Here is a 22,805-nt window from a genome sequence, read left to right as displayed (position 1 = left end):
CCCCCAGGGACACCAGACACTATTAGTTGTGCTGATCTGCTTCGTATAGTTCATAAGGAAAGCTCTGAATTAACACACAGCTTAATTCTTGTTAGAATTAGTTAATCAACTTGTGGCTTTGCCATTCAAATGAATGATGCATCTCACTCAGGGGCAGGATAAATGTCGTGTCCCCACACACTCTCTGTCATCCCTTTGCCTGTGAGTGTCCACAGGCTCCTGTGCTCTGGATGGGGTGCTCTGGACATGGGAGCATTGTGTAGGATAAAGATGAACACAATGTGCCACCCCTGTGGCACCAGCCTCTGAGACACGCTGGGTTGCGTGCGAAGCACCCGAGTGGCTTTGTCATTGTCCTCATGGGCTGAGCTCCTTCCTGTTGTGCTTCATGCCCCTCACTGGCTCCTGCAGTCTCAGTGCAGCGCCAGCTCCTGCTCTGCAACCTTGGGGGCTGCTCACTTGCTGTGTCAGATTTATAGAGAAGGGCTGGGCATGTGGAATATCCATCTGAGTCTAGGTGGATCGTGTCACTTTGGACGAAGCCCTCTCACTTTGGCCTGCTGATGGAAGTATGTGATGCAGAAATGACTACAACTGTACCAAATTCTTTTGCTGCAGGTTTTGGCTAGGCATCTGCATTTGGGAGCAGAGTGGGACTGTGATGGGATAGTGGGAGGGAGATGAGTTTCATAGTGAAAGCAGAAATGCAGCTGAGGAAAAACAGCAGGAATAGAGCATAGTAAACATGGACTGAGAAAGAGTCCGGAAGCTAAAAGGAAAAACAACAGTAGAAATCATTGATGAGAAGGGAAGGAGAGCTTGAGTGGATTAAAACCAGGTTGTTATTGATCATGCTGACAGCAGAGCAGAGGAAGAGTGTGACAAACAGGGGAACAACTCACCAAGGAAATCACCCCTGTGTTATGGCACTGCGGACCAGGAGCTGTGCCAAGGCAGCAGGGCCTGGAAGATGAGGGAATGAGGGATGGGTGCAACCCTGCCTTGGCCAGGCACCACCACCCCTGCTGCTGCAGGGACTGCCAGGTGCGGCATCACCTTCCCTGGCTACAGTATGGGTGGCCTGAACCATGCCAGGGCTGTCCCCAACACGCATGTGCCAGCTCAGGGACACACGGGGACAATGTCTGGCATCATCAGCTTGTGTCTGTGGACCTCTGAACAGGCAACGGAAATAATTTAAAGAGATGATGAGACATTTTTATTATTCCCATGAAATTATATGGAATTATAATTTTAAATGAAGGTGACAGATTTAAATGTGCATTTTAGAGCAAAATTAAGGCCTCGTGCTTTCTTGAGTTGGAAGGTTGGCCAGTGGTGGGTCATCTCCCACTGCATGTCCTCCTTGGGACAATCAGTGTGGGATCCTGTGCTGCCCCCAGAGTGCATGGAGCACATGGCTGGTGCCCAGGTCCATGCCTGGCAGCTGTGTGTTGCTGGCACACCTGGCACAGCCTACTCTGGTACTGTTCCTGCTGTGTATGGGAGCAGACGGGGTCCCACGGCACTGCCATTCCCATGTGGTGCTGGCCGGGCTGCGGCTTCGGGGGCCGGCTGTGGAGGGGGTGCTGAGACAGGGCTGGGACAGGGCTGGGGTAGAACTGGGACAGGGCTGGGACAGGGCTGGGACAGGGCTGGGGTAGAACTGGGACAGGGCTGGGACAGGGCTGGGACAGGGCTGGGACAGGGCTGGGGTAGAACTGGGACAGGGCTGGGACAGGGCTGGGGTAGAACTGGGACAGGGCTGGGACAGGGCTGGGGTAGAACTGGGACAGGGCTGGGACAGGGCTGGGACAGGGCCGTGCCTGTGGCCCTGGGCAGGTGGGCATCACAGAGGGCTCTTGGCAGGCGTGAAGTGAGGGGCAATGAGGGGCAGTGAGGGGCAGTGAGGGGGTCAGTGAGTGGGCAGTGAGGGGGCAGTGAGTGGGCAGTGAGGGGCAGTGAGTGGGCAGTGAGGGGCAGTGAGGGGCAGTGAGGGGCAGTGAGGGGCAGTGAGGGGCAATGAGGGGCAGTGAGGGGCAGTGAGGGGCAGTGAGGGGCAGTGAGTGGGGCAGTGAGTGGGGCAGTGAGTGGGGCAGTGAGGGCAGTGAGGGGCAGAGAGGGGGCAGTGAGTGGGCAGTGAGGGGCAGTGAGTGGGCAGTGAGGGGCAATGAGGGGCAGTGAGGGGCAGTGAGTGGGCAGTGAGGGGTAGTGAGTGGGCAGTGAGTGGGCAGTGAGGGGCAGTGAGGGGCAGTGAGTGGGCAGTGAGGGGCAGTGAGTGGGCAGTGAGGGGCAGTGAGGGGCAGTGAGGGGCAGTGAGTGGGCAGTGAGGGGCAGTGAGGGGCAGTGAGGGGCAGTGAGGGGCAGTGAGTGGGCAGTGAGGGGCAGTGAGTGGGCAGTGAGGGGCAGTGAGGGGCAGTGAGGGGGTCAGTGAGGGGGGCAATGAGGGGCAGTGAGGGGCAGTGAGGGGCAGTGAGGGGGTCAGTGAGGGGGGCAATGAGGGGCAGTGAGGGGCAGTGAGGGGGGCAATGAGGGGCAGTGAGGGGCAGTGAGTGGGCAGTGAGGGGCAGTGAGTGGGCAGTGGCTGGGCAGATGCAGAAGTACTGACTGTTTCTCTTGTTCTCTCTTTTTTGCCCAAGGTTTGAGCATCCGAGGAGCCCAGGAGGAAGACCCTCCGGATCCTCAGCTAATGAGACTAGACAATATGCTTCTGGCAGAAGGAGTCTCAGGTCCGGAGAAAGGTGGGGGATCGGCGGCAGCAGCTGCAGCCGCAGCAGCCTCTGGAGGGTCTTCAGATAACTCTATTGAACACTCAGATTACAGAGCCAAATTGACCCAGATCAGACAAATCTATCACACAGAGCTGGAGAAATATGAACAGGTCAGACATCAGCCTCTCAGTTGTTCGTGTACCTGACGCTGCTCTCCTCTGCTTGCCAGTTCCCAGCACTGCCCACTCTGGACCACAACCCTTCCTCCCCTTCTCCTCCCCACTCCTCTGCCCATAGAGAGCCACGATGGGAGTCTGTCAGGCTCCAAGGAGCTGCTGGCTGGAGCCAGGACACATCTTGCATGCCTGAGAGTTTTCTGTTGTCTGTAACTGCACAAGAGCAACACCCAAACCCGTGTTTCTCCCCTTTGCCCAGCCCACAGAGGCAGAGAGGAGATGTCTGTCACTCAGTGCCACCCTCTGCCCTAATGAGGTCTCACACAATTGGATCTGGCAAGTTGGGGAGCACAGGCAGACAAGGACTCCATTGGCCATCTCGGGCTCCTGGAGCAGGTGGCAGGAGACTGGCACAAGACTTGGCCATGGCAGGTCAGCTGGAGCAGGTTGGAAGAGAGTGGGCAGTGAGGCCCCAGCAGAGCACCTGGCCCAGGCAGGAACTAGGGAAATCCTGGGACAAGCAGATGCCAGCACAGTGTCTTTGTTGGGAGTGAAGAGCATGCTGCAGAGACCTGTAGGTTTGTGTTCACCACTGGGACCTGATGATCCAACACCTCTGCCACGCCAGTGGTACTGAGAATGTTTGCCACATGGTGCCAGCAGTACCGTGTGTCTCAGGTGCCAGCAGCACTGCCTTGTCTGTGCTGTTTCTTTCACTGTGTTGTTCAAGTGGAGAACAAATAACTCAGCAAACACCTGTCAGGGTCTTTGTGCAAATCCGCTGTTCTCCCCTGACTTCCCAAGGCCCCAGCAGTCCTGTGTGGAGCCCTGAGCTGTCCTTGCCCTGCTGGGCGCAGCCATAGCAGGGGTGGGGTGGCTGTGGGATTAACGAGCCCACGCAGCAGCAGCAGCAGCAGCAGCAGCAGCAGCAGCAGCAGCAGCAGCAGCAGCAGCAGCAGCAGCAGTGTGTCTCATGCAGCACAGTGACACAGGCTGCAGGCAGAGCTGGGCCAGAGAGGCGGCAGCTCCATGCTTGCAGCTGGTTCCTGGCAAACATCCTTGGACTCTAATAAGTTTAATGACGTGGGGGAAGCAGGAGCATTTTTTGCCCTGTAGCTCCATTTACAAAGGTTTCAGCTGAAATGTCACAGCCATCCGTCCACACCACAGGAAATTTTGGAGGATGCTCAAATGCTGCCGGAGCAGAAGAGAGAGGTAGAGCTGAGGATGAGACATGCATGCTTCCCCACGGATCCTGACACCCAGCCACGTCTGCTCAACAGACATATGATGATTTCCCCAGCCTGGCAGCAAACTGTCTCCTGCTGGTTTGTCTCACTGCAGTGCCCGAGAGGCAGCCAGGGCTTGGCATCTCAGCCTCTGGCGCCACAGGTCCTGGGAGGAGGAGCCCTCCTGCAGTGGGGAGCCCGTGCTGGGCACCTGCCCGCCCCGCAGAGCCGCTCCTGCTATCCCTGCCCGGCGCTGGCACTCCTGCCGTCCCATGGCAGCAGGAACCAGAGCGCCTTGCTGGAGATGCTTTCCAGGCAGAGTTTGATCCTGATATTTGTTGCCAGTCAGGGGAATGCACTCAGGAAAAAAAAAAAAAGGGAAAGAGAAATGGAAAGTGTGTCACGCCATCACCCAGCGCTCCCTCGTCGGGCGCCAGGAGAAATGGCCACGCACAGGCTGCGCCTTCCATAATTTACAGCTCCTATAACAGAGATGACATATTGAAAGCTATCTGCTGTAATTACACTGAAATACATTTTTTGCTGTAGGCAAAAGTACTGTAAGGGTCCTCCTGGAGCAGCTGGGAACCCACTTCCCAAGTTCACAGATGTCTCCTGAATTCACCCCGAATTGGGGTGAAGTGTGGCAGCTCAGAAGCCGCCACCAGCCTTACAGAGCACTGGCTGCCACCTTGCCCCTCAACACTGTTTTGGGCCATTTCCTCTCTTTTTCCCATGCAGTTGTGATGAAGCACTGAGGCAGCAGGAGCATCCCTGCTCCTACAAGGTTTCTGAGCAGGTTAACAAGGCCATCACTTATAACCTGACATTATTAATAATATCTCGGGCACCAAGCAGAGACCTGAAAAATAGTCCTGGAAAAGGGATCAAGTAGCTTGGACGCTATAAATAAACAAGTGAAACAAGACAAAGCATCAGAGTCTTCTGAACTTCCTCCCACTGTGTTGTGTGAGGCAGCTCTGCAGCAGGGAGGTGCTGGTGGAGATGAATTAAACCTAGGTTCTCCAAGCAGCTGCAGCCAAACCAAGTCTCACCAGGCAAGTTAAGTAAAGTCAGGGAAAGGTTTTTGCTTCTTAAAAGCAAGAAACTAATTTTTGCTTTTTGAAGTCCAGTTTTTGATACTAAATCTCTTCTAGAAAAGACATACCTGAAAATATTTCTAATGCAACAGTTGCCAATTTTATTGTACTTTAAAACTGAATTCCCAGGATGTGAAAAGAAGGGGGCTTGTGGAAAACTGTGCCTGGAACATCCATCCAGTGCCAAATTCTTGGGTTCAGCTGTATTTTGGAGCAATCAGAACTGCTGCCTGATCTCAAGGGAGAGCTGATGCATTTTGGTGCCTGTGTCCCTTTCCCTCCTGCACAACATTTCCTGGGTGAGCCAAACTGGTGCTCCTGCCATCGGTCAGAGAGTTGGACCTGAGCTTCTGCATGCTGGGTTGTCCCTTGATGGAAGGAAGAATGTGCTGGTGGGAAGTGAGGGTGAGACATGTCAAGCTCCTTCCCCTGGAGCTTGGAGAGTCTTGGCAAACCCGGGGTGGCAGGTGCTGGGGTGAGCAGCGGGCTCTGCGCCCTCGGCGGTGGCAGGAAGGGCTCTGCACCAGGGCTCACCGAGCACTGCCTCCAACGGGTGCTGCAAGGATGTAAATTAGCCTGTAATTTACTTTCAGTAGTGTAAAGAAAAAAAATCACTTTGCCTGAAGTGTATGCATCTTTCTTAAGGGTGTACCCAGATTTTAATTATCTAAATGTAAATACTTAACGAATTTTACTTAGAGTAATGAGCTAAAGTGCACACTACATAAATGAGATGTTCTAATTAATCATGTATGAACTACTGGTTTAAAGAAAAGCTATGTGAATTCTGCGAATGTTGGGCTATTGCCAAATTGCTAATCAGCATTTGCATTCATAGATGGCTTCACTTAATAAGTTGTGAGACGTTCAGCAAATGTTATAGGAAATTATGAGTTTTTAGATGCATAAACTTTTCACTTTTAACTCCTTCCCTCACATCATCTATTGAAATGTCAGAGAATCCTTGAAAATGTGGTTGTCAGATATATTACATACATATTTTGCAACCTGGCTTTAGAGGGAAGAGGGGAGCTAGCAGAGTTTTTGGCAGGTTCCAGCCTGCAAAGGGCAGCCAGGACAGCAGGATGTGTGGAGGCTCAGACCAGAGGGTTCCTGGTGATGGCCCCGTCTGAAGTTTATATCAACATGTCACAGTGTGGGAGTGATAATCGAGGGCTCCCTTCCCTCAGTGCCAGGCTGGGGCAGTGTCACTGGAACCCGTCTGGGCAGGGACACACGGAGCTGCAGGGGGGTACCTGGGCACAGGGCTCGGGGTCTTGCCTACGTGGCTGTGAGGTGTGGCACCTCACACTCTGCCCCTGCTCGCAGCTGGCACAGGGGCTGATCCTACTGCCCCTGCCCGCAGGGGTCTGGCTGGGGACATGGGGATGAGGGAAAGGGATGATGAGCATGGTGGGAGCAGTGCCATGGTCACTTGGCTACCCTGGCTGCCCCAGGACAGCTGCAGGTCTCCTGGACAGGGTGGATCCTGTTGGGGGACAGGGCCATGTCAGGATCCCCAGCCCCCAGTGCTGCCTTCCCCCAACAGCCAGGTCAGAGCTTGTGTCCTTGTGGGACAGCACAAACCCATGTCTGAGCCTCTTCTTCCTCCACAGGCATGTAATGAATTTACCACTCATGTAATGAACCTCCTCAGAGAACAGAGCCGGACACGTCCCATTTCTCCCAAGGAGATTGAGAGGATGGTGGGCATCATTCATCGAAAATTCAGCTCCATCCAGATGCAGCTCAAACAAAGCACTTGTGAAGCAGTAATGATTTTAAGATCAAGGTTCCTTGATGCCAGGTAAGGCAGAGGCAAGTGCCTCTGTCTCTTTTGCAGGGGAAGCAGTAATTTCTGGGCAGCCCAGGAGAGCCTGGCCATACTGGAGTGGTGTCCCATGTCAGCAGGGATGGGTGGGAGAGGCTGCTCTGTCCCAACAAAAGCCTTCATCCACAGCTGCTGTGGAAGGGACTTCCTGCACAGTGGGCTTTCAGAAGCAGCAAGGTATTTTCTACAAATTTCAGTGCAAAGACTGGGCTTTTTTTTCCCCTCCTTGGACACCTGCACCACTGTTGGAGCTCGGTGCCTGTTCCCAGGACCCACAGCCACCTCAGTGGGCTGCTTGCTTCACAAGCTGCCAGGAGGCAGGCAGACAGGGATTAGGAGGGGGGTTTAGGCACAGTCAGAATTGTTTTGAGAGCTGATGAGGTGGGATAGTGATCCCCAGCCCCATCCCCTTCGCAGGGGTCCCGTCAGCAGCGCAGGGCCCTGGCAGCTGGCAGGCCCTGGCAGAGTAGGAACGGAGCCGGGCAGAACAGGGAGGAGCAGCAGGCGCCACACAGAGCCTCCCTCCTCCAGCAGCTCGCACTTCACACCTGAAAGCTGTGAGGAGCTAAACAAGACCAAAATAATGTTATTAACAAGGAGGTCACTGGCAGGTGTGGGAAATCAGGGTAATTGCAGGCAGTTGGAGGAGGTGTCTATGGAGAGCTCCAGGAACGCAAAGGTAGAGCCTGCAGATGTACATTTTAAAGTGATTTCTTTAAAAAGGAGGAAGGTAAATAAGGCAAAATGAGCGGAAGCATAGTAATGAGATAAACATAGCTCTAGGGAGGGAGCTGCCTGCTCCAGGATACGGCGCAGTTAGCAGCACCGTGATACTCGGCGAGAGCGCGCTGGGGATTGCAGTCGGCTGCCGGCTGGCCTGGGGCACAGCGGTGATTGCAACAGCCCTGGGGGAAGGAGCTCCAAGGAAATGTTTAACTGGAGCCTTCCAGAGCATGTTCCACAAAAGGAGAGCAGCCGTGGGCACAGAGGGGTGGCACGGTGGCTGTGCAGGCGCTGCCACTGTGACCTGCAGCTGCCACGCGGCGAGGGCTGGTGGCTGCAGTGGGCCGGAGCGTGCGGCTGCTCTCCGCAAGGCCTCTGCCAGGTGACACTCCTTGGGGCCTGTCCCTCGCGGCCCACAGCCCTGTGCAGCCCACGGCAGGAGGGGCACAGATGGGTCTTGCACACAAAGCCCTGAAATCCACTTGCTGTTGGAAGCCAATTAGCTCAGGGAGGGCCGTGTGAGGACACATCAGCATGGCTGCCCCATTCTGCTGTACCGTCCTCACCCTGGGGAGCTGTGCAGGGGCCCAGCTCACCTGTGCTGAAGGGAAGGAGGGAAGGGAGTCTGTCAGGCTGCTGCTGGCACAGTGGGGCTCCGTGGCCAGGAGCTTTGGGCCGGGCTGTGTACTGGGCTGTGGAGGAGCTGCAGGTAGGCTGTTGACTCAGCACCTGCCTCACCTTCTCTGCCACAGCACGTGAATGTGGCCTGTGCTCCCGTGGGATGAACCCTGCAGGGATGAGGGGATGTGAAGCCAGAGGCCTGTGGGGCTGGGTGCATGACATGGTGTCGCTGCCTGCTGCTCCCTCCCATGGTGCTGGGGAGCTCAAAGGGATCAGGGTGCCAGGACAGCACTGTTGTGTTATTCTGCAGCAAAGGCTGTGAAATGTAGGCTGCTGCTCCCCATCCAACCCTGCCAGGGACCTGCTAGCATCTGGAGGAACAGTGGTGTTTTCCTTTTCTCATTTCAGACGGAAAAGGCGTAACTTCAGTAAACAAGCCACGGAAATCTTGAATGAGTATTTTTACTCCCACCTCAGTAACCCCTACCCCAGTGAAGAAGCCAAAGAAGAGCTGGCAAAGAAATGCAGCATCACGGTATCACAGGTAAGCAGCCAGGAGGACCCCTGCACCAGCAGTGTGTCAATCTCCTGCTTCCCCTTGCAATGCTGCCATTTCCCTCCAGGCTCTGGGAGGTGGCTCCAGTGGAGGTGAGTGATAAGAGCCAGGCCTGCCCGAAGCACCTCTGTCACCCCTCCATATTTGTGTGTTGACCATGAGGAGGTTTGCAGGGTGATGGAATGTGGCTGAGCTCTGCAGGAAAGGCTGCCTTCCCATGTGGCTGGGGCTGTGCTGGGGTACAAAGGTGCTGTGCACAGAGAAGATAAAAATAAAAAGTGGCCAGGTCTGCACCCCACTTCACCTCAGCAGTGAGGCTCCTGGCTGAACCTTGCCCTGCTTTGAATTCGTTGCAACTGAGCAGGATTTCTGGGAAAGGACAGTTTATTGACAAATATAGGATCTATCTTTATATAGATCCAAATTTGTTTGATTGCTCAAAGTTGTTTTTCTAAGCCAATCAGAAATTCAGCCTCTAGCTATGCTGAAGCAACACAAGTGGTTTCTCTGTGGCAAAACTGCATTAGGCGGATTTGCTCTTTTTGCCACACACAACAGCTGTTACTGTGAAGTTAATGCAAGAAACCCAGCACCTCCCCAGTCAGGACTGTGCTGTCGTTGGCTGCAGCTGCTTTCTGTGTGGGCCAAAGTACCTGCACAGCTCAGATTGGTGCCTCACAGCGATGCTCAGGCTGATGACACCATTGAGTTTTCCTTTACCAGCAGCTCGAAAAGCAAAACACCACTTAGCATTCCATGTGGCCTGTGTGTTTGATAGAAACCCCAATTATTCCCACACAAATCTGGCTTGTACAGCTTGGTTTGAACTTGAACTTGTGTGGCAGGAAGTGCCCTGCAGTTTCCAAGTTCTCCAGCCACCCCGCTGCTGTGGCAAGGGCTGGTGTGCTGGCTCCTCCCTGCTCCCTCAGCTCCCTTATCAATATTTCAGGTCCTTGAGAGGAATGGTGCCTGCGGCGCATGTGTTAACTATTAATGATTGCAGGCTGCAGTATTGGCATTATTAGCAATGCAACCTTTAGCTTTATAATTAAGACCTGAGTTGAGATTTACTTTATAGACTTCCATTGAATGCATAAAAATCCAGGCACTTTATTGAAGACTTTCAAATGAAAGGCTGTCCAGCTCCTCCAGATCTGGAATGGCTTGACTTTGGCTGCACTCACAGCATCAGCCCTGGCAGACCTGCCCCAGGACACGTGTGTGTGCTTTGCTGTCTCCTTGCCTGTTCCTTGACACGCAGCACATACCCCAGTCCCACTGGGGTGGGAAGTGCCTGTGCTCGGTGCCAGGGGAAGCTACGGGGTGGGGAGGGAGGCAGTTTCTCCCAGTCTATTTACAAATAGCTGTGCTGATGGGCAGGAAGTTTTTGAGGGAAACTCAGCACGCAGCTCATTCCCTCTCCCCTTGCTCCTTCCTCACTCTTAGCATCACACAAGGACTGCAGCCCCCCTGGGTGCAGGCCATGGGGGCCCACTGGGCTGCTCTCCCTGCCCTCGGGCGTCCCTGCGGCTGCTGTGGATGCCTGGAACTAGCCAAACAGCCTGAGAGCACACAAGTGCCAGGGCACTGTGGTCTGCAGCCTCAGTCTTGCTGATGGTTTCAGTCCATGGCATGAGATGGTTTGTGGCAATTCCTTCAGTAAGTCATGTCCAGAAATCTTCAACAGCCTGCTGTATAGTTAGGAGAGGCAATGCCATCAACATCAACTTAAAGAACCCAAAAGTTCTTCAGTTTTGGTTAATGTAATTGGGGGAGATGACATGGGAAAAAGCCCACCAGACCTGCTGAAGAGCTGTTCCCTCTGCACCCAGTGGTGAGTCATGCCTGGCAGGGAGGGGCTCAGTAATCCCTTAGTGTGGACAGATAAAAAGACAGATCAAGATAAGGCTGAAGTGACTGTAGGAAATGAGATGGAACATTTGAGAAGCCATAACTGATTGCTTCTAGTGCTAATAGATCTGATTTCTTTCTTAATTGGCTGTTTGATAAGATTTAATGTATATGCTGTAAAATGAAATAAAAGGCAAGCAGATGGTCCAACAACCCAGCAGTGGCAGAGAGCCTGTGACAGGAATATAGGTTTGTCTTTTTAATATTTGATACAGACATGAATTAGTTGTTTCTTGAATCCATTAGGAAGTCTGAGTGAGCGACAGGAGTAGCTGCATTGTGTCCTCCACAGCACTGTGTCCAGCAACCTCAGCCTTGCTGGGTGACATTGCCAGCCTGGTACAAGGGCAGTGTTGCCCACCCAGCCTGGCAGCAGGGATGCAGGACTGGGCCCTTGGCCACGGCTGGGATTCGCTCTTGGAAGATGTTATAAATGACCTGGAAAAACTGGGGTTGAAATGGTAAAGCCTGGAAATGGGGCCATGTATCATGTAATGGGAGAGGAGCACGTATGAGAGAGAGTGAGTGCCTGTGATCAGCTGCTTGCTTGAGCTCCTGATGGATCTGCTGTCACAGCTAGAGAGCATGAATACCATAGATATTCTAATCTTTGATTTCCAAAGGCACTTCCAAAGGCTGCATGGCAGTACTGCAGGTTAGTTGGTATTTTGTAGGTCAAGCTGGGTTGGAGGTGTCTTTCTTTGTACTGAAAAGGGTATGTATTTTTGAGGCTGTGTAGCAGAAGAGCTCTGAGCAGGCACTACAGAGCAGCCCCACACACACTGCACTGGTGGCTGGCAGCAGAACTCCGAGGATGCAACCCAGAACTTGGAATGAATGGAGGAGTCATTGAAACCCTGGCAGCAGCAGCATCACAGGGGACGAGCAGTGGCATCCGAGGAAGTGACTGAGCTGCACCTCGCTCAGGGCTTCATGGAAGATCTCTAAGTGTGTGTATTTTCAGCCTTGACCAAGTGTCCCTTGGACCTTGCCATGCCTGTCACCATGCCCCATTTACCTCCTGTGCTGCAAATACCCTGGAGGGCCAAAGAGCTGGAAAAAGGAATAAATAACATTAAGGGATGGCTTTCCAAACTCTGGAGCTGTTGACTCCAGATGAAGAGGCTTTGTCCTTTCCCTGGCTGAGCCAGGCTCCTCTGTAGCCTCTCCTAACAATGATCCCAAGTGTTTCTCTCTTGTACTGTCAGAACCTTGTACATGCTGGGGGCAGATTCATGGCAGAATGTTTTCTCCCTCAAACACTTAATTAGTGAGTGTTTTGGGTCATCCTCCCCCCAGATTAAGCTGCTGACTGGAAATCCTGCTGCCATGGCACTTTACTGAGCTGCAAAGAAAATTGTCTCCCAGAATCGTTTCATTGCAGGTGGGAGATCGATGGTTTCAGTTTTGATATCAGTGTTTAAAATAATATGTAGAGAAGGTTTTTCAAGAAAAGCATAAAGACAAACTATTTATTAAGATGAGCACCTCACACAATTTCATTTTTAAGAGTGTGGAAAAGGTAATTCTAGGGGAAAAAAATGTCCTTAGCAGAGAACATTGTCGGCTGTAATTTAGAGCTACCCCATCAGCACACGTTGGAGGGAGATAAACTGTATTGTCTGTTCTCCCCTACCATGGCTGCGAGGCTGATGTTTTATACTTTTGCAGATGAGCCTCTTTCAGGGTGTCACAAACAACCATCAGTCCATCACATGGGCTGGAGAGAGGGCACAGCCAGTGCTGAGAGCAGGGCAGTGGAGTACAGCAATAACATTTTTCACTGCTTCAAACAAAAGAAGGATGTGGTTGACAAAGGAATATATTTAACATTGTTTTAAAGAAAGGATGCAGGAGCTGGTTTCCAGCACCCCTCTCACCCCTTCTGCTTTTGAGTGCTTCTGTGAGCAGTTGGACAGGGAAAACTGTGGATGGAGGGGCTTTTACCCCTGGACTTCCTGTGGGAAGCAAGGAAAAAAGCTGCAGCATGATGAAATAGTTCTGGAGGTAAAGTTCTTGGGTTTAGGTCATAGACTGTGATTGTGCAACATTGATTTTTAGTATTTTCTGGTTTGTACCATCTTTTAGGTGTGGACCACAGACTGTGTGCTACAAACATGGAAACACAGTGGAAAGATTTCCACAATCCATGAATCTGTAGCTCCTTAATTCCAGCAGTGATGCTCTTGCATCAGCTGCATCTTTGCTGAATGAGCACTGATTTATCCCAGGAAATCACCCACTCTGGAGACACAAGGCAGGCTTGCCCCATCCCAAATCCCACATTAGGCATCTTGATGATTTCAGTAATAATTTATTGTCTTTTTATTTAACATTGCAATTAACATGATAAATAAGCGCAACAGTATTGTTTGAAATGTAATATACAATTAAGCCAAATTAATTAATTGGCCTTCAATGATCAGGAGGAGAAAGATGTTCATTGTTTTTTTTATGGGAAGAGATAGTTTGTTTTAATGAAAAATGTGTTGTGAGGCAGCTCACGACGGAGACAACTTCCATGTTGAGGGTGAGCTCGGGTCTGAGTGAGGAGCCGGGTCCTGGTGCTGACGGAGGAGCCCAGCACCTGCAGCCTGGTCTTCCCTGGAGCCACGGCAGTGCCAGCAGCACAGGCCAGGTGAGGTGTGCTCCAGGCGGGCAGGGATCCTAAATCCTGCCTGGCACAGTCTGCTGGAGCAGTGCCCTGGCTCTGTCCTGGCATTGTCCAGCTGCGGCCACAGCCCCCTGTGTCCCTGGCTGTCCCCGGGCCGGGCACGCTCTGCCCTGCACTGGTGTGCCATGGGAGCACACAGGTTCCTGGGGCAGAGGGATGGGGGTAGTGACCGTGCCCCCCCCGGGCTGCTGCGGCTCCTCCGGCAGCCCCGACACCGCGCAGGGCGCGCGCCTCAGAGAGGAAGAGTTGAACATTTCTGGATGTTCCTTTAGATGTGCTGTGCGGGTTAAACATAACGTACGAGCACTGCTCCTCTCATTGCTTCCAATTAAACCTTGCTTGTTAGTTTAACCTCTAGGTAATCCCATCAAACAATTGATGTCAAGGAAACACTGCCCACAGTGGCTCTGGATGAGTGGCCATTAATTTTAATTGCCTTGATATTAAAGATTAAGAAGTATTGGGACTAGCAGAATGGAAACGATCTGATGTCAAGCAAATCCACTCGTTGAGGCTTCCCCAGGCTGCTGGTGATATTAAAATTTTACTGTGAGAATTAAATAAACCTTTATTAGTGATGGCTGTTGTTTGATTGGTCCAGGGGTGTGCATAAACAGAGGGGTCTCATGCACATCCATGGACAATACAGTTGATGTGCAGAGATTCCTCAATTATGATACTGTTAATAAAGCATAATCTGATTGTACACAATAATTATTTGCTAGGTTTCATTAATGCCTTATTGCTTCTCTGACTGACAAGGTGATATTAAGTGCAATATATAGGATACGGTGGAGTATTATCAGGGGAGCAGGATATATAAGGTGCCTTCCATATTACTGGTAAAGGCCAGAGGTTTTCCATTAATTGTGGTTAAACAAAAGCTGTGATGCATCAAATACAGCAGGATTTGACTCCTGCCTCAGCAGGATCCTGAACTGGGTGCTGTGACAGGACCCCAGCCCCTGCCACACCCTGTGGCTGTGTGATAGCCACTGGGCTGTCACTGGTCCCTTCCCCTTTACCACTGGAGCAGTTCTTCTATTGTCTCTGCTGTGTTGGCCATTGTCCATGTTCCAAACTGGGTTTGTTATTTAGGAGCTCTGTTACAGCAGCTGAAGTTAAACAAAGCCCCTAAGCAAGATTGTACAAACTTCCCTGAGCGGCTCCAGGCGTGACCCCTGTGCGGGTTAATAGCTGGTGCCCTGGGAGCCACCTTGGCTTCAGTACAGCATCTTCAAAGGGACATGACAAAGTGACTTTTCAGCCGTTATTGATTTATATGATTCCTTTCATTTTCAGCCAACCAAACACGATTCTGTGAGTGGGCTGCCAAGGTTGTTCCAACCCAAAAATAAAGAACAATTGCTCTCACTGCCCGCTTGCCCTCAGTCAACCGGACCTTGGTCCCCCCTGAGCAGCATTCTGGGTCTTGCACCAGTTTTGCTGACAAATGGCCCATGGTGGTAGGGGAGAGTGCTGTGGTGCAGCAAGCTCCAGGATGCATGCAGCCATCAGTCACTTGTTGTGTCCCAGTTTGCCAAGAGAGCAGCAGAGCCAGGTTTTGCTCAGCTCCATAGTGATGTTTAACTGACCCCGGGCTAGTGCTCAGGTACCTGATGTGGGTTGTGTTTCTGCCATCTCAAAATCACATCTCAAAGCAATCCTGCTTTGCCCAGCCAAGCACTTTGTGTCCTTCACGTTTCCCACCTCTCTCCACTGCAGGTGTCCAACTGGTTTGGCAATAAGAGAATCAGGTACAAGAAGAACATCGGGAAGTTCCAGGAGGAAGCCAATCTCTATGCGGCAAAGACGGCCGTGACTGCAGCGCACGCCGTGGCAGCGGCTGTCCAGAACAACCAGACCAATTCCCCCACCACACCAAATTCTGGTACGTACCTGGCTGCTGCCTTCGAGCATCCTGGAGGGCCGTGTGCCACAGAGGGCCCCGACGGCGCCCTAGCGAGCTCGGTCGGGATGAGGAGCAGGCAGCTCCTTAGCAGCCATGGCACAGGGAGCAGTCCTGAGCCCAAGGACCAGGGTGGACCACGAGGGCTGAGCAGTGCTGTGGGTGGTCTCAGCCAAGCTGCCACAGCCATACACAAGAGCAGAGTGAGGCCCATGTAATCCCTGCAGTGGTAACGACTGCCTGGCTCTGGCTTCTGGCACCTTCTTTGTTTCTGTAGTTACTTTAGGCTTTTTCTCATTCACTGAAAAGAATGTAAAATGGAGCAGAGATCCAAGTTTGGTTGTGTAGAACTGTTAAATTTATTGTCAAGATAACAACAAAATAGAGGAATATTTTAGCATGCTCTAATTACAGTTTAAACTCTGGATGGCATGAAATGGAGTAGATGTTATAAATAGAAATCTAAGGATGGAACTTTAATTTGGAGTTACTCTGTGACATGTTCTGCTACAGGTCTTACTGGTGTGCTGGTGACATTTTGCAAGTCTGAGCACTGTCAGGAGTTGTCCTGTCTGAGTCAGGGAGTGTGTGAGGGGGGCGTTGCTCTTTTGGGCTCCAGGGGCAAAGGTTGCCACAAGCACAAACACTATTTCCAGTCAAGTTTTGCCGTGACTTAGTTGTGGACAACTTTTAAAGAGGATAGAGAACTATGGGGAAAAGACTTTAACTAAAAGAGAGTAAGAAACAGGTTCCTTCTTTGACAGTAATAAACCACACAGTTGGGAACTGCCAACAATTTCCTTTGGAAGGAGACACGAAGCACAGGCTCAAAATGAGTGTTTGGTGATGGCAATTCATGATGGAGTGATCCACAGGGGGACAGCTCTGATATGGAAATGCTGTTGTACAGGCTGCTCTTCCAGAGGGAGGAGGTGCTCTGGGTTGCAGGGAGCCTCCAGGCTTGCCCAGCACAGCTCTGGTGTGGGGGTGAGAGCCGGGATGTGGTGGCCGCTGTGGGGGGCCGGTGGCCATGCTCACCCTGCGCCAGGGCAGCAACTTCCCCTCCACTGAGCCCTGCCTGTCCTCTCCTCTCCTGCTGCTTCTCCTTCCCCTGCCCTCAGGTCTCGGGGTTATGTTTTTGCAGCTCTCTGTTATTCAGCTACCTAACTCTTTCCTTTCCAGGTTCTTCTGGTTCTTTTAACCTCCCAAATTCTGGGGACATGTTCATGAACATGCAGAGTCTGAATGGGGATTCTTACCAGGGGTCCCAAGTCGGAGCCAATGTGCAGTCACAGGTAGGAGAAATGCCCCCAGCAGGGCCTTTCTGGCAGGGTAGGGTTTGGGCTAAAAATTCCACCTTACTCTGGCTCTATTAACTGGTCTGGGCCTCGCTGCAGAGTGGAGGCTGCATATTTCTGGATGTGGCCTATTCTTACCCCGGCATTGAATTTCACAAATATAAAGGAAAGAATGATTTTTTTCTGATTGAAATTTTAAGCTTTGTGAATGCATTCGGCTCTGGCTTGAGCTCATGGAATGGGACTGGGTGCATCTGACTTCCATGGACACTGTAAATCCAGTGAAATTTTCTTTCTTTTTTTCCTTTCTTCCTTCCTCCCCCTGCCCTTTAAAAAAAACAACTCTCCTATCTCTCTTTTATTTAATGGACAAACTTTTATTTATTAATTTATTCATCTATTTATTTATTTACTTAAATGTCAGAGAGCATCTGACTGAGCTATTACAATACATCTCATTGCCAGTCACTGTTCCAGCCCTCTCAGAAGGGCTGGCTCCGTGGTTTATGTGCTGTGTACACACCATCATCTCCTCCACACATGCCAGCACACACAGGCGGGTGAATATTCCCAGCACTTTGCTGCACTTGTGAAGGAGCCGCGGGCTGCGGTGCTGGGAGGAAGTTGTGTTTGGTGGTGAGAGCAGCAGAGATGTATGGGCTCTAACAGGCATGGATTGGTTGAAATTCTGCCAGTCAGTCTTGATTGATAAATTTGCCTTTCATAGAAGATGCTAAACCCTTTTGGCTCACATAATTCAAAATGTTGCCTATTGTAAGTGATGATGTTTTAATAGATTTGGAATGATGAATCCTGTCTCCCCTCACTTTAAGGTGGATACCCTGCGTCATGTTATCAATCAGACGGGAGGATACAATGATGGCTTGGGAGGAAATTCACTGTACAGTCCACATAATTTAAATGTGAGTACCCAGGGGAACAGTGGTTTGGAGAGCCATAAGCGCAGTGACAGGTAAATGCAGTCATTAATACCTGTATTAATTGCTCTTGCAAAAGTGTTGTGTAGTATCACATCTTTGGGGATGAACCACACAACAGCCCTTGGTGCAGTTGTAATGCTTGTTAGTGTAAGAAGAGAGAAATTCCAGATCTGTGACTATAAATGGTTTGAATTTTTATTTGTTTCAGCCTTATGAGTTAAAAGGTAACAGCCTGCAAGAGGCTCCTGCGGCTCAACAGCCGGGCAGGGAGCTCTGCTGGGCTGTGCTGCCTGTGCCAAGCGCCAGCCCTGACAGACTTCGACGCAACTTTGGCCATTTCAAGGGTGCCCTTTTTCCTGTGTGTAAGAGACACCTTTGGCCTTGTTACTCCAAACGGCAGTGAACAGTCAGTCTGGCTAACGGATGCCAGTAAATGCAGGGATTATGGGCTTGATGGTGATAGGTGCTAAATGTCCTCCCGCTGGCCGTGAGCGATGGGATGTGACAGTGCCCGGGCTGGGCAGGCCGTGCCCGTGGCTGCGCGCGACGCGCCGGGATAAATCAACGTGGAGATGCGTTCTTCCTTCGGCTGGGAGCGGGGATGGAACATCCCTGCGGCAGCGGCGGGGCTGCAGGCACAGCCGCTCATCCCTCATCCCCAGCTTGTTTCTCCCACTTACAGCTGCAGCAATTAGTGCTTTATGGGTTGTTTTTTTTTTAATGTTTCATATTTGCTTGAGAGGTGATTTTTCTTTGTTTTCCTTCATACTCGTGGACTCTAAAATTACTGTAGAGAATTCCCAGTCTAGTGACCCCTCTCACAGGGTTTATCCCGGTGCTTCCCAACCGATGTGGATTGGGGTACAGGTGCTGCGCAGCCCCAGAAACCCACGGAGAAGGGGAATGGGGAGACCCAGGGTGAGCTGCTGCAGCCATAGGGAATGGGAGGTTTTCCCCCCGTTTTGAGTTGCCACTTGCCATGAGAGTAAATATTAATGATTTAAAATGTGATTGAAGATGTTCAATTGTAAGGGGAAAAAAGTACCATTAAATACTCAAATCTTTTACATTTGAAATGTCAAATCTTTCTTTTTGGATTTATAAATAACTCATAATAACCCACAACAAACCATATAAAAAGCCTTTTAGTTGCATTTCTCCTTTTTCATTTAAGTGTTTTGAAATGCTTCAGAGAATTTGCGATATCCTTATCAACATGATAAAATATGAAACTGTGATTGCCTGCAGCATTTTACAGACATGAATTCCATCTTCACTGATGAGGCCTGATAAGGCGCTGTTGTATAATACAGTGCATAATCTCAAACCACCAGAGTAAGGATTAATTTATTTGAAAAAAAGAATGCTTGCTGACAACCTCTCTTCCAGCTGCCAAGCTGAGTAAAAATATTGTACATTTGTTGTTTATAAATTTGGATAAAAGAGGAATGATGTTTACTTCAGATGGAATATCTTTAGACTCATATCTGCACAAGAGTTTTTCTTTCTCTAAGCAGATTCTCGTATGGTTCCGAAATAAAAGCTCGCGGTGTTTCCGCATCGGAGCAGGGTCTGTGCTGAGCAGTGCGCGGGTATCGGCGGGGACTCGGCCCTGGGGTGCTGCGGGTCGGTGCTGCCGCTAATTTCACTGAAGGGAAAACCCGAACCCCTGGGTTTGTCAGGATGAAGCTGCGCTGTTTGCTGTTTCATCTGCAGAGGAGATAATTACCGAGGCTGCTCTCCCCTGGTGCAGCCGCTCAGCGCTCCCTTGCCGTGATCGATGAGCGCGGGGCCGGGCTGGCTGTGGGCTGCGAGGGGCGGCGGCCGGGGGTCCCCCGCCACACCGCCGCTGCCCCTACGCGTCTCCCCAGTGTCTCTCGGCCCGGGAGGCCTTGGGTGGCCGAGCCCCACGAGCACATTTCCCCGCTAACCTTTCCCTGCCAGCCCCGGGGGCAGCGCGGCGCGGCCCGGGCGGCTCTCGCGGGCGCTGCGCTGAGGCCTCCCCGTCACTTCCACTCAGCGTCCCCCAACTCACGAGCCCCGCGCCTCCCTCTTCTTGACTGACATAAAAATATGTAGCGACAAGCTGTCTGCCACAGCCGAAATCCGATCAGACATTGATTCCAGCAATTGCCTCGATTGGCCAAGACATAAGGCAAATTTGTTGCTGCGCTGCTCGTGCTGAGGCAGGTCTGAGGCGGGAGGGCCGCACGGAGCGGGCCGGAGCGGGGCTGCCGCTGCGGATAATTGCAAAACCGATCCTCTCTGCCTTTCACCAGGGACCGGGGGGGGCTTGTGCAGGGAACCAGGCGGGGCAGCTCTGCCGAGGGCCCTGCCGGTGGGAAGAGGCCATTCCCAACTTGGGGAAGTGAGGGGAGACGCGGGGGTTAAACACGGATTGCCCCAGGCTTGTCTTCTCAGGGGAAAAAGCTGAAGTGCCGGTGAAGGGATATTCCTCATTAGAGCAGGGATGATCTCTGCAGAAATCCCACAGCCCTGACTGCAGCCAACATCTGGCTGAAGGGCTCTTGCTTTCCCTGCTCGGGCACATCCCGTGCCTCGCTCTGGCGCAGCCCCTGCAGCCAGAGGGGTGCGGGACATCCCCCTGCCCAGAGCCCCTCAGCCCCTGGTGTAATTAAAATAGCAGTGGTATCAATTGACATGTTTTTGCCTTTGCAGGCTAATGGAGGCTGGCAGGACGCAACCACTCCATCTTCTGTGACTTCCCCTACAGAAGGGCCGGGAAGTGTGCACTCGGATACCTCTAACTAATCTCCTAGCAACACTTTTTCCCTGAGCTGAGATGCCTTGATTAGTGCATTCAGAGTTGCAGGAGAAAAAGAAAAGAGTTTTTTGTAGCCAACCACCTACAGCTTTACTGTAAAACCTTGTCTTACTAGAAAACTTGGTAAATCTGTTTTTTAAAGGTATCATAATCATTTGTATTTATACTTAAAACACACAATGTTAAAAAGCACTTTATCCAATTAGGCCAAGATTTAGCATTGTTTATAGCCCTGTAACTATTTTATCATAATTTATTATCAGCAGTTTTATGATGTTGGTCTAACAGTTGCCAATTACTTGGCCTTAAGGGTAAAAGTACAGGACAAGCTTAACCTCAGTAGCAAGAGCAGACACAAAGAACCACCTCACCCAAATTTAATTGTGTGCATATTTCCATGGAAAGTCTACAGGAATCACAGACTTTGATTGTGTTTCATCTTTTCATATCTCTCACAGAGCTGGAATAAAAAGAGCTGTTCAGTTACTTCGGTTAACAATGGTTGTGTTTAAGAATCCTTATTCGTCACATTTTTGTTGAGATCTATTGTCTTATAAATTAGATTGGAAACCAGGAGCATCTTTTCTTGCTAAAGCCCCCCTGGAGCCCAAGTCTCCTCTCCGTATCCGACATGAACACAGGTTGTTCTTGGGAGACGACGACTCTTGCTGCTGGTCTCTGTGCACGCCACCACCCAGGGTTTTACAGTACGAGCTGGGTGCTACCCACACCTGCCAAGGGCTGGTGCCTCTGCTTGGCAGCAAACCACAAACAAAGGAAAAGGAAAGGAAAAAGCACCGTGATATGGAGTGTTGTACATAGTGTAGCAAAAGAGTATTTATACATCTCACCAATCAAACACAGCTTTATTACCTCATGCGAACTCATACAAACCAATAGACTTTCAACATGTTCTGTAGCTTAGAGTGCTCACTTACTACCTCTGAACGATACTCACGCTGTAGTTTGTCTCTTTCTTATCTTTTTGCATCTTGTAATTAACTCTTTGTTTCCCCACGAAATGTAATGTACATTGTAATCTCCTACAAATCAGGGTTGCCTTGGCAACTACTAAAGAAGCGGAAGTGGAAACATGGGGTGTTAGGTTGGACACAAAACAGTGCAACTGTTGTAAATACTGAGAAGCATTTTGAATGTTCTTCATCTTGTTACTAATACACGCAAAAACCAACAACTAATTGTAATGCATACAGACTTCAGTATTCAGTACTGTACATCCCCCTGGATTGCAGGGGCCCTTTCTCTCTCTCTTTTGTATTGTATGCGATTCTGAAACTGATTGAGTCATGAAAATAATTTGTGGCAGTGATTCTAATGTATTAAACCGTTTCGTGTTACTTTCTAACTGGATTACACCCTGGATTGAAAAGTCTTCCTCGTGGTAGTTATATGTAGTTTCAAACATGAATAAACTTTTTGCTTTCATGATCAAACGTTGACGTAATTTCTTCCTGCTCAGTTCAAGTCTGCCTGAGGAGATGCGTTGGTCTCCAGAAGAGCGAGCTGGCATGGAGCAGGAGCTGAGCATCTCTTTAAACACCAGCAGGTCCTTGTGCCCTCTTGCCAGGAGAGAACTGGAAATCCTGGGAGAGGCACATCCTGGGCAAAGGCTTCCACCTGCCAGCGCCTGCCTCCGCTGCCACCCTGCTCTGCTTGGGAGCCACAAATCAAGCAGAGGTAAAGGAAGGGGTCAGGCCTTTAGATGAGTTTAAAAGCCATCATCATATTCACTCTTAATTACCATTTTTATTTAACATTAACTTTGGAGCTATAGCCTCAGCTAGCAAGTCTAATGTGATTATAAAAATATTTTTCTTTATTAAAAAAACTTTTTTGGAAGGACGTATATATATAAATGCTAATTTTAAGTCTTTTTAATAAAGTAAAGGTCAATAACAGGTAATAGCCTATTTACCATATCTCAAGGAAATTGACTCACAGGAAATCAAATTAACGTTAATCACTTGCAGCAAATGGTCTTTGATAAATATAACTACTCACTACTTGGGTTAGTGCAGCTAGGCAGGAGGAGGCCGAGTGCTCACCAGCACCAGCCCCTGGTGGGCTGGAGCCGCGGCTCGGTGCCTCTGAGGAGCTGCTGGGCCATCACCTTCCCTTCCCTTTGGCTGTTCAAGCCTTCAGATGCTGTTTTGGGGGCTGAACAATTATTTGCATGATTCAATGAGCTTGTGGTTCAGCTTTTCTCTACAATTCTTGTATCAGGTTATTTTGTAAAATACCTTTGTTCTCCCACTCTCCCCCCTGGGCCGTGAGGACACTGCACCCCATGCTCTCTCGCACCAGTGACTGCTGCTGCTC

At 50.7% G+C, this 22,805-nt stretch overlaps 1 protein-coding gene across 7 annotated transcripts in view; it reads left to right on the top strand.

Moving 5' to 3' along the window:
• Positions 1-21,919, top strand: part of PBX3 (PBX homeobox 3) — a 103,317-nt gene extending 81,398 nt beyond the window's left edge. For 4 of the 7 annotated variants that reach the window (XM_088065754.1, XM_088065756.1, XM_088065753.1 and 1 more), the window contains 7 exons: positions 2,640-2,881; positions 6,833-7,023; positions 8,800-8,935; positions 15,258-15,423; positions 16,624-16,736; positions 17,573-17,662; positions 17,889-18,756. In XM_088065754.1, the coding sequence (XP_087921880.1) occupies positions 2,640-2,881; positions 6,833-7,023; positions 8,800-8,935; positions 15,258-15,423; positions 16,624-16,736; positions 17,573-17,662; positions 17,889-18,083 (1,133 nt within the window). In that variant the 3' untranslated portion in view covers positions 18,084-18,756. Of the gene's footprint in view, positions 1-2,639; positions 2,882-6,832; positions 7,024-8,799; positions 8,936-15,257; positions 15,424-16,623; positions 16,737-17,572; positions 17,663-17,888; positions 18,757-20,359 lie in introns of those variants that run through there. The other 3 variants (XM_005529150.2, XM_014258060.2, XM_088065757.1) reach the window with 3 other exon arrangements.
• Positions 21,920-22,805: the final 886 nt, after the last annotated feature.

This window comes from Pseudopodoces humilis, chromosome 22 (assembly GCF_049639895.1).
Source record: "Pseudopodoces humilis isolate 2021_Gansu_Grassland_sample_001 chromosome 22, ASM4963989v1, whole genome shotgun sequence".
Classification (NCBI taxonomy): Eukaryota; Metazoa; Chordata; class Aves; order Passeriformes; family Paridae; genus Pseudopodoces; species Pseudopodoces humilis.
Note: the sequence above shows the minus strand (reverse complement) of the source record. Positions and strands in the feature narration are given on the sequence as shown.